Below are 16,834 nucleotides of genomic sequence, written 5' to 3'. Positions count from 1 at the left end.
GGATTTGCTTTTGACATATCTTTGGGGGGATTTTATTCTCAGTGAGCCAAACCACTCCCTTTTTGTTGTCTGTTGCTTCAATTGTGTCATTGTAGGTCTGCAGAGGTGGCAGCGTATGACAAGGTCCCACCTCCAGACAGTCCGTAAAATGTTAGGGCAGCCTCTGCAAGAATCAGGTGAGAGTCTGTAGTGTGCAGGAGGTCCATGAAAAGTAGAAAAGAGAAGGTGACTTCCTGTCAGATGGCTCAGATCTCCTAAACTGCTATTTCCAGTGTCAGAGAAGGAAAAAAGTGAAACCCTTCCTTACTCATCCTCCCCACAAAAGGCAGTGAGGCAGATGACATCACACCATTAACCACTTGCACTTGAAGGAGCCAGTTTCCAACAGTTTTTGTAGAATCAGGAGTGTGACTGCAGGGAGCAGAGGAGCCAAGCAGGCAGGAGAAAAGAAGGCTGTCCTGAGTGCTCCAAATTCAGCAGTCTGGCTCCTGATGTTTGTTGTCTGTGGCATCTCTTTTCCTACTGGCCTGAAGCTGTTCAGGAGTGTTGATTGTCAAAAACACTTTTGTGCTTCTTGAGGAGGAGACGAGTTTGAAAGAAGGGCTGATCTGTTTGTTTTCCTGGATGCAGTGTAATAGAGGAGCTGGGATGCCTTGGAAAGCCCCAGGAGAGACCATCCAGATGTAGTGTTAACTTGCCTGGCGTGCCTCCAGGTATCCATCTCTCCTGAGATGGTCACAGCACACAGCCAGCCACAAAGCCTGGGGATTCCCAAATAACAGCTGGGATTACTGATTTGTAGTGGTGGACAAAGGAGAAGTTGATGGTGTAGATAAATCAGTCATAGCCAAGCTTCCTTTGGAGTTACTTTGCTGGGCTGCCTCAGTTTCCCAAAGATGTTATGAGGAATTTGTAGGGTGAGGTGAGGAATGAGGTGAAAAACAAACTAGCAAAATGAGTATTGGTAGGAAAAGGGCCCGGCAAACCCGATTGCTGCTCATGTCTTCAGGTTGTGTTCCGTATACTTTACCTTTCCATGCAGGAGCTTCAGCCCACTCTAAGCTCACCTTGAAACTTATCCATTCCTGGTTTGCATCTCTGCTGGGTACTTTGTGCTCCTGAGCAATGGCTGAGCTATACCCTTGCTGCATTTTTGCTTATTGATTTACCTTAGCAAAGAAAAATGGGGCAGTAGTGAACTGCTAACCTTACTAGGAAAACCATCAGGATTATCATTGCCTGCTGCCTTCCTCCCAGGCAGCCATGAGCACAGACCCTGCATAAGATGGGGGAAAGCAAGGAGCAGCAAAAGCCTCATTTGGCATCAAAATATGTACCCCAACCATTCTGGGACCCCCTTTTTGTCGAGATGTTGAAATCAGGAATTACAAACCCATGGCTCTTTAGCCAGGTAGGTAGGGGAAAAATATCCATGTGTGTCCAAGCAAAACCAGGCTGAGCACAGCCTCTGGCTGTACAATCCAGATTTTTGGTGGGTTTATTTCGTCAGCAGCATCCTGTGCTCTGCAAAGGGGAGAGTAGAGGTTTTCCAGAGCCCAGCTGAGCTGCCGACATGTTCACATCTGTTTCCAGCTACGCCCTGCGCCGGCTTTCTGGGAGGAGGAGGGGAGGATTTGCCTTTTTTGCAGCTCTATTTTTATCTTGCTCCGCGAGGCTTCGCCGCTCCGTGTTTGCAAAAGCTAAAATTCAAAACATCCTGGGGAAGGCTGCCGGGGGGAGACGCTGCACAGATTCCCACGTCGCTGCCCGGGGTTTCGCCCAGCACCATCTGGCAGCGCCGACTCCCACACCGCTGGCACTCGGGCCGGCTCAGGGCTCGCGGACCAGCTCCGGCTGCCGCCGCGTTTATCCCTGGTGCTCCCAGAAGAGCTGGGGGAGATCATTCTCTGGGCTGAGCTGGAAACATGATGCCTTGGGGAAAGCGCTCGGGTGGGAAGGATGCTTGGCCTCGCCAACTCTTAGCTTACCCTGCCTATATCCGAGCTGAAATTGCTTCAATTAGAGATTGCGGTAAATCATTTTAGCTAAACCACCGCAAATACCCTTGTGGATACTCTTTAACCAGCTTACCCAGCTTTAGCTTGCTTCGGAAAGGAATCAATTCTGCTCCAATCTTATTTCAATTTGGTTTCAATGGAGTTAAGCAAGTCCACACCGGTTTTAATTAAGACTAGTTTGAAACCAATTATAGTAAATTAATAGAAGTTATGTTTTATGCCAAGGTGAAGTTCAGAACTTTGTGGCTGAGATAGGAAAATCCGAGTTAGTTTCGGAGTCTGCCAGGCTCACCCGGAGCAATGTGGGGACACTTTGGATACTGTAGGTCTCGACACAGCTCAGCCCATCAAGCAGCCAGACAGCCTGAATGTTCCAGGGTGATGTACAATATATATTTATAAGGGCCTTAATATAGATCCCTAATTGCCTGTCTCGGTTGATTTATAGTGTGGCCACGCAGCGTGAGCTGCTGGTGAGCGCTCAGGGATGCACTGGGGTTTGCAGACGTTCGCTGTGCTCCGCTCGAGCTGGCACTCCTGGCTGGGGGAACAGATGTTGGTATTGACTTAGATGATCCAAGAAGCCTGCTTGTGTCCCTGGCTCTACCCCAGTCTGTGAAGGGAATCTGGGGAAAGGACTTGTTAGCCTGGCATGCTGGGATGCAGAAGGTTGCTGTAGCCATTGGTAGGACAAGGGATAATGGTGTGAATCTGACAGAATATGTTTAGTTTAGCTATTAGAAAGAAATTCTTTATTGTGAGGGTGATGAGTTACTGGCACAGGTTGCTAAGAGAAGGTGTGGCTGCCCCATCCCTGTGAGTGTTCAAGGCCAGATTGGATGGAGCTCTGAGCAACCTGGTCTCGTGGAAGGTGTCCCTGCCCGTTGCAGAGGGGTTGGAACTAGATGAGCTTTAAGATCCCTTCTGTGATTCAATTACAAGGACCCAGGCTGATGTGGACTCACTGCGGCCATATAGCTGCAATTCCCACATGCCTTTTGTGATGTTTCACTTCTCTGATGTTCCTCTGAGCCCAAATTTCCCATTTGTTCCTATTCTAGTGGATGTCTGGACTGAGTTTCATCATTGCTCTGAGCATGGATCTTTCTTCTTCCAGCTCCCTCCTCCACACCAGATTAAAAAAAAAAAAAAAAAAAAAAAAAAGTAGAGCTGTGACGTGCCACCAGCCCCAGCTACGTTAACAGCAGATCTGGCAGGTTACGGATCTGCAAAGTCTTTTGCTTCAGGGAAAGGGGGAGAGGTGCAAGCTTCAATTAATTATGCCACAGTTTTCTTAACACTTCTTCCTGCTTGTCTCTCGTGCTTCAGAGAAAACACTTGACAAGCTGCTCCCACAGTTCTGTCGGGCTGGGAATGCCACTGTGCTGAGCTGTAACCCTCAGGGCAGCGAGCTGAGCTCTGGGCTACGCCAGGAAGGGTTACACCATGGCACACAAGGTGCCAGCCACTTCCTAGACATCCTGTAAACAGAGCAAACGGGAAGTTTGGAGGATTGGGAGGCTTTGGAAAAGAACTGCTTTGCCTGCTTGGAAGAAGTATTGCCTGTTTAAGCTCCGTCTGAGGTTTGGTTGAGCCTTTTACAGCCTGGCAGACTCTGACACCCTGGTTTCTCACTCCCAGCATTAGTCCTAGAGAGCACTGGCAAGGCTGCTCTGGCATGGTGTGTCACAGTGGAAACTTTCTTTAGGAACATGCAGGCATAGCTCCTGTGCATGGGCAAAGGATGGAGAAATGATCCCTCTGGAGTTCAGTCTCAGTGCTCCCAGAAGGAAAGGATGGTGAAAAGGCTCCCTGGAGTAGGCATGCTCACATGCTTTCTTCTAGGAAAAACAGGGCACCAGTCCTTCCATGCATCCAGGCTGGGCAGAAGGGTCCAAGGTTCAGGAGCCAGTTGATGGAAGACAACAGCAGTACTGAAGGTCCTGCAGACTAGCTGGGATCTCATCCCCAAGGCAGTTCTGACTTTTGGATACTCAGCTGATCCAGCAGGTCATTCCCAGTCTCCAGCTGGAGATGCAGGGGATGCTGCACCACTTCAGAGCACATATCTGAAGGTGCTTGTGGCTGGTCTGTCTTGCAGCCACACAGCTCCATACAGCTTTGTCCTGTGCACAACAGAAATGCTGGTCCTGTCAGGGAGGAGAAAAATTGCTGCCTCCTCCTGTTTTTCCTTTGGGATGTGTTTTAGGATATGTAATGTTTGGCTGGAAGACGTGCAAGATGACAATGAGCTGAAAGTTGGCTTTGCTTTGTGGAGGGAACACTGTGCCATTGATGCTGCTGTGGGGCTCAGAGAGACTATTTTTGGGGTCTTGAGAAATGAGAAACTCCAGGATGAGACCTTCCCCCAGACAAGCTACAGCACTGGAGCATTGTTAGCTGGTGGCAATGAAGGTGGGATGTCCTACTTGCTGCTAGCTCGTGTTGCAGCACAACCAGGTTTGGGTGTCTCAGAGTTGCTGAGAAAATGGACAAAAATGCCGCTTTGCAGCTTTGAAAGACAGTTTCTGCCTGGTGTTCACCTGCCTTCCCAGGCTGTGCTGGGAGGTTTCAGGCTGAGCTGCAGGCAGGCACAGTGGGAAGGCAGATCTGCCCCATGTCACCTCCAGACCGTGTCTCTGCTCCCTCTTGAGCAGTGCTGAGCAGCTGTAGTGACGACACGTGGGGCATGGCTGCATTTTCACACCGGGTGCTCCCTGCCTTGGAACAAACACACCTTTGTTTTGGAGCACATTGGCTCGGCTAGATCCCTTTTTTTTTTTCCTTTGCCCAGATCATCTTCCCTGCAGCTGAGGGGAAACATGATGCGATGGTGAACACTTGTGCTCAGGGAGCTGCCTGCTTCAAAGCCTGGTTTGGGGTTACAGATATACCAAGGGGTGGGTGAACACACAGCTCCAGCGGGAAGAGGACACCAGGTTCTGGTCAGGATGACCTTGTATTTAATTTTCCTTTTTTTTTTTGGCTCTGTATGTTCTCTTAGATGTTAAATCCAAACCTGGGGAAGCTGCCCTGCGTGTATCTCCTGTGTATCATTGGGAGAGGCAGGATAGAAAACAGACCAGCAGCTTTTCCATCAGTTTTCCTGGGCTTTGGCAGCTTAATTACATCTTTAATTGGCTGCTCCGTGCTCCGCTGAGTGTCCATGGAAGCAGACAACATCCATAAATCAAACTGCTCAGGTTTCCTTTGGTTATCTGATGGAAATAGTGTGTGGAGAGCAGCCTTGGGGTGCTCGTGTGTGCTGGCTTCCCTCCTTACCACAGTTAGATGTGGCCTTTCTGAAGGAGAAATTAAGGAAGAGAGCTCCCCTTTTTGCAGAGTCGCCTTTGAAACGCTCTCTCCAAACATTTGCTTTGAGCGCTGTCCTGCTAAATAAACCATCTCCCCTGGGGTTTCACTGTGGGAAAAGCAATCTTTACCTGCCAGCTCCCTGCTCTTTTGTTTGGAGGGGATATTTCCCTGAGCTGGCAGCTGCCCCTTTCCCTGCCCTCCCTGCCAGGAGTCTCAGGCCAGGACAATCCCTAAGCCTGGAGCTCTGCTGTGGTTTGACCAGTACTTTATGGTAGCGCTGGGGCACATTGTGTATGACACTTGTACCAAGTGGCTCCTGCTCAGGGAAAATGACATCACCATGTGTAAACCAGTGTCTGTGCCATGGCTCAGGGCTGAATGTGTGTGTCTGCCACTGCATGCTCACTGGGCTCAGGGCATCTGTGGCTTACGGGGTTGGATTGCAGGCTCTTCAACTCACCAGCAGTCTGGTGGTTTTGGGATGAATGTACATGCCATATCTGAGGAGATGGGATTGGCTCAATTTAGAGCCTCAGGCACTCCTTCTTCTAGCAGCTACTGAAGCTGAAGAGCTCTGAGATGAACTCCCAAAATTCCCATTTTAACCCCAGGTGCTGTTTCCAATGTTGTGACCACAAGATGCTTTCCCTTGGCCTGGAGAGAGCTAGGACAGGGCTGGCTCTGCTTGAACCAACCAGATGTGGTTATATGAGGCTTGAAAATCTTTCCATGCCCCTGCCCTTGCCATCTCAGTGCTGTGACCATGTGACCAAGGGTGTCTGCTCTCTCATAAGGCTTTGGCAGCAGGGCCCTGGCAGCTCTAATTTGCTCTCCCCTTGCCTCCCCAGGTACAAAAGGCCTGGAGTGCTCACCCTCCACCCCCACCATGAACTCCTACTTCTACAAGTTCATGATCAACCTGCTCAAGCGCTTCAGCAGTGAACGGAAACTCCTGGAAGCCAGAGGAGCCTTCATCATCAGGTCAGAGCACCCCACCAGCCTCACTGAAGCCCCTGAGCACCCCTGGGACGGGTGGGACAGGGATGGCAGGGTCAGGCAGCCCAAGTACTACATCCATTCAGAGTCAGAACCATTTCCTCAAGCTTCCCTCTTACTCCTGCAAACGGTTTTGGAGCAAACGGGATTTGCCTTTCACATGTCAAGGCACCATATTTCTCTCTCCCATCCCCGGAGGCAAAGTGGCTCCTTATTAAACAATGTTGTCAGAGCCTGTTTCGTTAAGAAGCAACTAGACCAGCCAGAGCAGGAGACAGGCTGCACTCAGAGTGCCAAGCTGAGTGAATCCCTCCAGCCGGCTTGGCGAGATGCTCACCCATCCAAAGCCATGTGTTTCAATGCACAGAGTTGGGAGATTTTGCTTCAGCTTTTTAAGGAGAGGCAGAGGCTGGAGAGCCAAATGTTGTGAAGGCTGGAATGCCAAGTGTCGTGGCAGCTGGCAGGCAGTCATCTTTATTGCAATAAAATCTGGGGCAAGGGATAGCTGTTCCTCAGCTCACTGGGAAATAACAGGGTTAATGGTCGAGGCAAGGTGGAGAAATCAGTGAGGAGGTTGGTGGAATCAGCTGGCAGGACCCTGGGTTTTCCTCCCTTGCTTTCAGGGATGTGGCATCAAAATGAACAGGGGGAGAGCATGAGATAAAAGCCATGCTTCTGTGAGAGAAGAAAATCACCTCTCCAAAGGCACAGAGGTGTGCCAGGTACTGATGAAGAGGTCCCCTCACTTCAGTGGGAAAATACAGCATGCAGAGTTCCCAAAATTTGCTAAGCTGAGCTGGGTGTGGAGTTGTATCTGCTTGGGCAGCAATTTTTGGCCTAAGTCCAGATTCATCCCAGAGAAAATATCCCACTCAGAGTGTCCACTCTCCTCTCACCAGTCAGCACAGCCCCTAGGATAAGCCACCTTGGCAAGGAAGTGACCTCGTGCTGTGTTAGGGAAGCAGGCTGACCAGAGTGACAGTGAGCCTGGGCAGGGTCCCATTGAAAAGCTCTCCTGCACCCTGGCCACCTCCAGCTTTTTCCCTCCAGCTCTGGCAGGAGGAGCCTTGGCTGGCAGGCCCAGCTTTCCCAGCAGCCAGCCAGAGGTGCGGTGGGACTGGCTCACAGCAGCTCAGCAAGCCGAGGCTTTTTACAGTGACTCATGCCCCAAAAAATCTGGTAAAGCAAAAAAAAAAAAAATTAAAAAATAGATGACTCTGTCCTTTGTCAAGTCACGTTGTTGCTCATATGGGGTAGATGCAGGACTGGAGCCAAAGTGGTGGTTCTGGGAGGGTGAGCCATGCCCTCAGGTAACAGTGATTAACGCTGAAACCTACTGATGGCAGGTAAAAGACTGGTGTAAACTAACATCTCTGCTGCTTCCAGAAAGAGCAAGATGAAAATAGAGGAGAAAAACTTTTACAGGACTCTCTGGCAAAGATTGATCTCTTGCTGGAGAGGCTCAGTGAATGTGGGAGCCTCATGGAGCTATTTTTAGCCACTTTTCAAATTGAAGCCGTATGCGCGTTCCCACGTTACATCCCTCCCCTGTCCACAAGCCAGCTCAGCTGTTTTGCACAGCAGGGTGAGAAGCCAGCCTCATGTTTGACTTAAGAGATGCTGGTGATGTTCCATTTCATCCTGAGCTGAAGAGTGCAAGGGGGATATTTGAGAGACTGGGACAGCATCTGCTGAAGTGTGGTCCGGGACCACTGCTGCCCCTTTCCCAGGCTGGCCTGGGAACACTGGAACAGGGAAGGAGAATAGACCTGTTACGTTTAGGCAATGATTTCCAGCTGAAGGATTAGTGTTCACAGGAAAGGGAAATGGAGGACAGGGGTTTTATTCAAGCATAGCACAGCAGTTTTCCCTGTCACGTTGCTGGTGGGCAAATTCAAAGGTCCATGAGGTCACGTAGGGGATCTGTGATTAAAGGCAGTTTATTTCTAATCCAACTCAAGTTTGTTCATGCTTGGTTTCTGACTCTGAAAGGACTTTAGACACTCTCCTGATATATCCTCAGTCACAGAGACAGAGGTTATAGTACATTGCATGCTTGAGGATAGGAGTGGGGTTTGACCACTGATCTCTGCAGGAGGTGGGGACGTCTCTTGCTCTGTAAGGACCTGTGGTCCCCAAGACAGGTAGAGCTGCTCCAGAGCCTGCCTGATGCTGAAAGATGGGTGAGAGAATTACCTGCAACCCTCCCTGGCACCCTGGCTCAGGCAGAGGTAGGGGCTGTGATGGGTGGTCTCAGCATCAGTAACCCCAGTCCCAAGGTAGGTATCTCGAGATGCTTTGCCAGAGAAGACAGGGTGGAGCTAAGTGGAAAAGCAAACTTCCTTCAAAATAACAGGGAAACAGCTCCAAAAACTTTTATCATTCATAAAGAAGTATCACATGCCCAGCTGAGCCCCAGCAGGAGAAGTTGGACTTGATGGTCCTTATGGGTCCCTTTCAACTCCCTGTCATCTATGATGTGTGAGAAAGGAAGAGCAGCATCCAGGAGAAGGCTCTTCAAAGCTGTTTGGATGCCTCATGGGTGTCTGGGCAAAGGAGTTGCTGAGGGGATTGCAGTGGTATGAGTCCCATACAGTCTCATGCTGTCCCACCCCTCTCCCCTGGAGAAAGAAGGGAAACCTGCTCCCATGATCTCTTCCAAATATATTTTTTTTTATTTGGCATCAGTTTTGTGCATTGCAGCTGACAGGGTTCCTTTGGGGGTCCCTTATCTCTTACTGTCACTTGTGACCTTTTTTAGACTGGAAGCCAGTAAAATTAATCTGCCTTCAAAACTAAGAATACCAAGTGCTGCCATCTCCTCTCAATCCAGGCATGTTTGCACTCATACATTGCTCCTAAAGTGTTGTCAGAAGCAGGAGCATCAGTTACCTCCCACCTTGATAAGCACATCTGAGGCCTTCCACCCTTCTCACTAATTGCCCTGGCTGGCACGTGACCGTCCTGGATTCACCAGAGCCCTTAAGCAAGAAGCAAATATTCCCATTCAGCTGCTGACCTCTTGGAGCAGCAGAAAAATGCAGAGGAGCTTCCAAAGCATCACATGGCTCCCTGGAGCAGCAGGCTGTCCTCCAGGCAGGAGCCCTGGGCAGGGAAAGCTGCTTGGCCGGTCAGGAGGCAGGCAGCAGAGCGGCACCGAGCTTTTCAGCTCACACTGAGATTTGCAGGCTGGATTTAATTCCTGTTGGTTGGTACCAGTGCAGTGGGATGGGGGGATTAAGGAAGAGGTTAAGTCCTACTGCGTGGACATCAGTGTGGCTGCTCGGAGCACAGTGTGAGGAGAGGGCTGGCTGTCCTTGAAAGGAGCTGTCTATTCCCCTCAGGCAGGCCCCAGGGTTGATTGTGCAATTTCTGTGGTGTCCCCAGGGTCAGGCTGAGCTCCAGGAGCTGGTTCAACTGGCTAAGTCAAGCCTAGCTCCAAAGCAGCCAGGTTTTTGCTGCTCTCTGAGATGGAACAGCTCAGACATTCATGGCTGATGTACCTTGCCACAGCAAATGAACCCTCTAGGGTGTGGGATGTGCTTGAGTGGCTGGAGACATCCCTGTGCATGTCGTGTGGGGATGCTTTGAAGCACAAGGCTTAATTTTGAAGCCCAGCAAGGCCATTTTCTTGCAGAGCAGTGGCACCCTGGGGCAGAGAGGATGCCTGAGTCAGCACTTTGCTCCCCAGGCACAGCCTGCACGCAGGGGTTGTCTCAGCTTGTTTTATAGAGCTGTTAAATGAACCTCCCCCCTGCCTGGCACTTTCTCACAGGGTGTTTTCTGAGGTTAAGCTGCTTGGAAGAGGCTCTGGCGTGACTTTTCAACCACCTGGCATGTGATGCACCTGGTGAGACTTGTCCATTTGACTGGGGATGGTCCTTGGCCTTTGGGGGTATGCTTGAACCCTGTGGGGACTGGCCAGGAGGGCTGGCTGGCTCTGCACTCCCTCTGGAAGACATAGAGTGGAGCATATAAGGTTGTTCAGCCAATTTATGGCATTAGCTGCAGAGCTGGAAAATCCCAAGTCTCGTGATGGGGCCGCAGATTTATACTTCCAGCAGACGGGAAAAGTTCACCTGGCTGGAAATTCTGACTGTTCTTGAGATCTCAAAGCCCTGCTGGGATGAGGCCAGTGGAGAGCTGGATAATGAGGACAGAGCTGAGGACAAAGACTGGCAGGTCACACTGGGTGCATGAAGGTCTGGGGTGGCCCGTCCCTCTTAGGGCATGACAGGGCTCTTCTGCCTCTGAGGGGCTGACTGTACAGCACCAGTTTCTCCACAAAAAGTAGTGAAAAAGACACAAAGTGAGTTTGAACCTGCTAACCAGGATGAGGAGTCAGAGAGGAGGGGAGCAGAGGGCTGGAGGAGCGTGGAGCACAGACATCCATCCGATGCTCTTGGCAGCCCCACACTGAGGTGTGTGTTAAATCACTTCTGACTGGCCTGCCTGGCATTCCCAGGGCCCTGCTCTGTCTGGGAGAGTGGGAAGGGAAGGGCTGCCTGCCAGCATCCCAGTGAGCAGGGCTGTCAGCAGGGAGTGGGATGGGGGTTTAGCTGCAGGTTTGGGTAGCAAGGGATGCACTGGGGATCCTGTACAGAGCCAGTGGGTGTTTGTTTTGGTAATAAGGGAGTGCCACAACCACAGGATGCCTCTATACTGCATGAGCCAGTGTCCCACCAGCCCCATCCTGCCTCCCACCTCATCCCTAACCTTGTCCTTTCCTCCTGCTGTGCGGTCCTCACTTCCCAGCCCCTCACTGGGAGATCTCAGGAGCTGGGGCTAACCAAAACCCTCCTCTTCTCCCAAGCCTGGATGCTCTTGGGCTCCTCTGGACACACATTTTCCTTGAGCAAACACCCCAGTACCCCCTGATGATCTGGAGGCACCCAGTGCTGGGATGCAGGACCCACTCCTGCTCCTTCCTTTGGATGTGCTGATGCCACTGTGCCCCCTCCAGCTCCCATTGCCAAACCCATGCCCTGAAAATCCCTCTACAAGTGAATCAGGGCTGGAGGGGGGACACGTGTCACCTCTTCCTCTCTCCCACCCTCGGTGCCACTGCAATGCAGAACAAAACCTGCGTTTGTTTTTGCAGGAACCATTTGGCTTGTGCTCAGCAAAGTGCAAAAAAAAAAGAAGGGGAAAAAAAATGGAGGCTCTTTGATAAACTGTGATATGAACTCGGGTAAAATCCAAACAGCTGTGAGTGCTACAAGGGAAGCTTCTGTGTCGGGAGGCAGCGAGCCTGCGAAAATCCACTGCTCTGCCTGCCAGGATGCTCGCTGGCCGCCTGCCCTCCGGCGTTAATGAACTGTGCACTCGCCATCCCCCTCCTCATGCCTCACCGAGAGCAGGAACAGGAGAAAGCTCTTCAGTTTGTGTTTTTTTTGTCCATTTGCAAAGCAGAAAGAGGGACTCCCTGTCACCCGAGGCCCCGGCCAGGCACAGGGTGATGGAGCAGGGTGGTGAATATGCTCAGTTCTGCAGAGCTCAGTGGGTTTCTCCTCACTCATCTCCAGCCCATTCCTCTGTGCTTCCTTTTAATGCTCCCTGCTCCCCAAAACCTTCTCTCCCCCTGCCTGGAGATCCAGAACAGTGATACAGCAATTTGGTGGCAGACAGGCTCTGCTTTCCTGCATTCTCCCTCTGCTCCAGCTTTGCACTGTGAATGCCCTCCATGGTCTCTTGAGGCTCCTATGGGATTTGGAAGGAAGCCAGCAACCCCACTTTACCTCCAAAAGCCCCCAGCTCTCAAATTGCCTCTTTCACTTTGCACAGTGAGCTCCACAAGCCCACAGGAGCATGTGTCTGTTGGGGTTTTAATTCACTGAGGCTCTGGGACATCATTCTAGACTCTCTGATACCCTCCCAGCCCCTTGAAGCAGGAGCCAGAGGGGGGAAAATCCGTTTCCACCAGAGCAGAGGTTGGCTCTGGAATCACAATGCCCCAGCAGTCAGTGACAGCATGACCTTCACAAGGGAGGAGCCTGGTTGCCCTGTCAAAGGATTATCCCTGCTGGGAGAGCAGGAGCTGGGTCAGCCCTGGCCAGCTCCCTGCTGGGGCTGTACCCCCAGGGAAGGACAGGAGATGCCTCCACGGAGCTGCAGGGGCTGGATGAGCTGGGGTGCACCTGGAAATGAGTTTGCTGTGCTAACCCAGCGAAGCTGCTCCAGGAGCAGCCCTACTTGGAGCTCCTTGGAAGGGTTTGATGGGTTTTCCTGTAGAAAAATGGGAACCACATGTGAGCAGCAGTGGGCTGGGACTAATTTGGGTCAGTGAGAGGGTGGAGGGGAGGAAGGGGAAATGTGTGTAGGAGAGGAAAACCCTCACAAAACAGCCAAGTTCCTTCAAAGGGCAGGTCCCCAGGTAGGGATATCTGCTTCCTCCCAGCACTTTCCCTGGGATCACAGCAGGAATGCTGGGGAAAAGCTGGCTGTGGAAGGAGGGAGCTGGGAGAAGGCAAACTGGACAGTGGGGAGAGGAGCCCAAAGCTTCCCTGCTTGCTGACTGTCATGTTCTGCAGAGCAGGGATTCAGCACAAGCAGCTTCCAAAGCGTCTCCCAAATTTTCTTTGCCTGGCTGATGGGGTGACGACCCTCATCATGGGGAAGCAGCTTAACCTGTCTGATCCTGCTGGTTGGGCTTGGGTCTTCTGATGGTGCTTCCTTTTCTGGCTCTGCAGCTGTGACAACTCAGTTTATTCATCTTTGTGGAGGGAAGAGCCAGGACAGGAAATCAGGCTGAGTGACAATGTTTTCCCCCCACCTGTCTTCCAGGCACAGGGTACACTCAGTTAAATATGAGGAGGGTTCACCTCAGCCAGTGGGTCCAGCTGGGCACTGCTCCCAGGATGGGATGTCCTCAGATAAGATATCTCTGGATGGGACATCTTTAACTCCCCACTGAAAGCACAGAGCTGTGCAAAAGCCACCTTGGTTGGAGTTCCTGCCATTCAGTGCTCCTTCCCTTCATGCATGCACTGCTCCTGGTGTTCAGCTGCACCTGGAGCTGGTCCCCTCAAAGCACTGGGTTCTCTCTTAGGGTTCTGGCAGGGCAGGGAGCATACATCTGCTCTCCTCTCATGCATCTGTGGGCCTTGGGGGGTTTGAGGGAAGGCTCCTCAGGCTGTATCCCTTTCTGGGATCCTTGCAGGGATCCTGGCTCAGAAGGCAGGGCAGGCTTTGTGATCCAATGCAATGCTGAGAGGCAGCAGGCATGGAGGCAAGCCTGGCGCTAAAGCTGAAACAGCATCTGGGGTGTCTAAACCATGGGCATAAATGGGGTGTTTTTTCAGCTGACACTTGAGTAGGAAGTGCAGCAGGGCTCACTGAGTTATGGGCACCTCCTTCCCTGAGCTCCAGGATGTGCTTGAGTTGTTGGCAGAAGAGACAAGGCAGCTTCACCTCCCACCCCAGAGTACTCTTATCCCTGAGCCGTGGGACACTGCTACCTCTTCCCAACCCCTCTTTTCCTTCCTTCTGGAAAGCTTCACTCTCAAACACAGAGTGTATTCCTGCCACAGTCTATCCCTCTGCTTTCTGAGATCTAGAGATAGCCAGCAGGACCATTTTCCCTCAAATTTGCCTTCCCTACATGGGCATCCGAAGGCTCATCCATCTCTAGGACAGCAACCTGCTCCTTGGCCATGCTTTTAGGAGCAAAAGCACTTTTATTTCTTCACCTTAAAGCAGAGTGATGGGGAAGGGTGAGCACAGCTCCCATCTGTGTACAAACTGTGCATGCCCTGAACAGGATCAGTCTCTCCCAGCTCCTGTTGCCACAGCTTTGCACCCGCTCCTTTAACCTATTTTATTTGCAGTGATGAGAAATTATAGGGGGAGAAATAAGGCGCTTGTCAGTTTTCTTGAAAATTAGGCCACAGCTGTCAGCCTGAAAGGGAAGCGGACGTCTCGAAGGAAGGATCTGCTGCTGCTGCTGCTGCTGCTGCTCTGCTGTTCTCCCCCACTCCCAAGCCAGCCCCTACCCTTCCTCTCCTTCCCAACAGAGCTTGCCTGGAAACATCAGTGCCCGGTGTCAGTGCCCCTCTGGGAGCAGGTTCTGGAGGGCTCACTTGAACGTGAGTTGTTCCTCTCAGCTGGGGTGGTGGCTGGAGCCAGGCACGTGCTCTCGTGCTGCTGCTGGTGCCTCCTGCCTGGGGCTTGAAGCCCCAAGAGCCCAGGGCAAGACTTGCATTTGCCAACCATTTTGCCATTGAGTCTGGCAGGTTTAAAAGTTGGAAAATAAGTGCTTTGGGCAGGTAATTTTTTGCTTTCCCGGAGGGTTTGGAACGGGAGGTTTGCCTGTTTTTCAAGTGAGGCTTTTGTAGATACTCAGATGTTGCTCCAGGATTTTGTAAGCTTTGCAGGTCATCAGTGCAGGTGGTCAGGGCCAGGTTGGATGGGGCTTGGAGCAGTCTGGTCTAGTGAAAGGCATCCCTGCCCATTGCAAGGGGGTTGAAATGAGATCATTTTTAAGGTCCATTTCAAGCCAAACCATTCCAGAATTCTAAGGGCAGGATAGCTTTATCCATAAGTCACTATAAAGTTTCCTCAAGGAAAGTCCTGGCACACCAGTCCAGGCCTGAGCAGCTGGAGACTGGTTCTGTTTGTCTGTCTAGTGGGCTTCCCCTTGGAGGAGCTGTCACATTCATCAGTGTTATGCTAAAAGTTGGGCCATATCTTGGGCTGAGTGGACTATCAGGTTTCCAGATTTAGTTGTCTTTTAGCTTCTGGCCCATTCCAAAGGATATTACTCTTTCTTCTTGCTACAGCCCTGTTGCCCTCTCCTGTTTGGTACAGAGCTGCAGGTATCTCACTGATGATAAAAATATCCAGAGGTGTTGGATATCTGCTTGGAGAACTCAAGGTGATCTCGTTGAAGGGCACTGTTCTCCAGCCATGTCCATGGTGGGAACAAGGCTGGGTTCATCATGAGAGGGCACATCAAGGTGGATGTGCCCAGCTTCAGGCTGGACTATCAGCTTTAGTGTGCAGCAGGGCAGCCATCCTGCCAGCCAGAACAGGGACTTCCCATGGCCTCATGTCCAGGGGGAGCACCAGGAGGAGCAGAAGCCACGGGCTGAGGCTCTGCAGGATCAAGATGCTGTTTCACCATCTGAAGCTGGCCTGAGCCACTGAGGTACATTTGTGCTGTGTTCTCTCAGGGATCTGTCCTGGCTGCTGTGGGGATCCCCAGGGATGCCTGGGGAGCTCCTTTGGCTGAGGCAGCCAGGCCAGCGCTGAGCTGGCACCGCAGTTGTCACTGGCGGCTGCTGCCAGGCAGACGCTCCGTGGGAGGCTCCCCTTGTTTGCACTGAAACACTCTGCACCTTTCCCTTTTCTAGAGAAGGCATCGCAGGGCTTGTCTCCTCCGGCTTTCCCACATCCACACATCCCCTCCCAGAATCCACACATCTCCTTCTCAGATCCACACATCTCCTCCCAGGATGGGCACCTCCCTGGTCTGCAGCTTTCACTGAGTTTCCCTGGGGAGCTTGATAACCATTCCAGGAAACCAAAGCTGATGAGGGTCCTTCTCCTCCCCAGACCTGCCTCCTGGACAGAAGGAGCTCCCCTGCTTCTAAACCTCACAAACCCTTCAAAATCCCTTACATAAAATGCTATGAATTTTGTAAAGCAGGAGCTGCTGGGGTTGCTATGGTTTCCCTTGCCCAGAGGAGCGGCTCTGGAGCCTGGATTCAGGAAAGGGGGGGATTAAAATGGAGGACTGGGATTTTCTTTGCTGATACGGAGGGAAAGGATGGGACAATGACATCCTCTGCCTTCCCCACTTGCTCTCTTCTCCTTTTCCCCTTCACATCCTAATTTTATCTATGCTTTCTCTGCAAATTCCTAAAGGATCCCAGCTGCTGGGCCAGGCTGGGGATGTTGCTTTTGCTGGCAGGAGAATTTCAGGGGGATGGGGAGGGGCAGTGGGTATCACAGAGGCTGTGGATTTCCTGGTTAGGTGGGTTAAGCCAGGGCATCTGTTGGGGAGCCTGGGGTGTGGAGGAAGGGTGGGGGATAGCCTTTGGGAGGAGAGAGGAAGGGAGCAGAGGAAGAGGAGGGTTGGGAGGAAGTACGGAGGGGCTCTGCCCTCCTCACAGCTGTGGAAGTTTTTTTGAGACCCATGAGCAGAAAAGTGGAGCAGAACCCCTCAGAGCATCACTCCCAGGCCTCAGCCAGCTCCTTCCACAGCTCAGGCTGTGTCCCAGTTGCTGGAAGTGGGACGAGACATGATCCTCTCCCTGCTGGGGCCCCGTGTCTATTAGCCCTGAGCTAATAAAGCAAATCACTGGTGCTTAATGAAGAAGCACCTGCTTAATTGAACACAGCAGGATGGTGCTCAGCATGGCCAGGCAATGTGATGGGACCAGTGTTTCCCCCCAGGCACCCCACAGATCCCAGAGGAGGAGACAGTTCTGCAGTGAGACTGGATCTCATCTTACTTTTTTTAGATTTTAGGGAAAAACAAATGTTCACCCTGTTCAAGCAGGCAT

General features: G+C 51.7%; 1 protein-coding gene across 1 annotated transcript in view; it reads left to right on the top strand.

The window, feature by feature from the left end:
• Positions 1-16,834, top strand: part of VAC14 (VAC14 component of PIKFYVE complex) — a 58,478-nt gene that overhangs the window by 31,610 nt on the left and 10,034 nt on the right. The window contains exon 14 of the mRNA XM_058034069.1: positions 6,182-6,314. Within this exon, the coding sequence (XP_057890052.1) occupies positions 6,182-6,314 (133 nt within the window). The remainder of the gene's footprint in view (positions 1-6,181; positions 6,315-16,834) is intronic.

The sequence above is a fragment of the Melospiza georgiana genome, chromosome 14 (genome assembly GCF_028018845.1).
Source record: "Melospiza georgiana isolate bMelGeo1 chromosome 14, bMelGeo1.pri, whole genome shotgun sequence".
NCBI lineage: Eukaryota > Metazoa > Chordata > Aves > Passeriformes > Passerellidae > Melospiza > Melospiza georgiana.
This window is presented reverse-complemented; position numbering and strand designations above follow the sequence as displayed.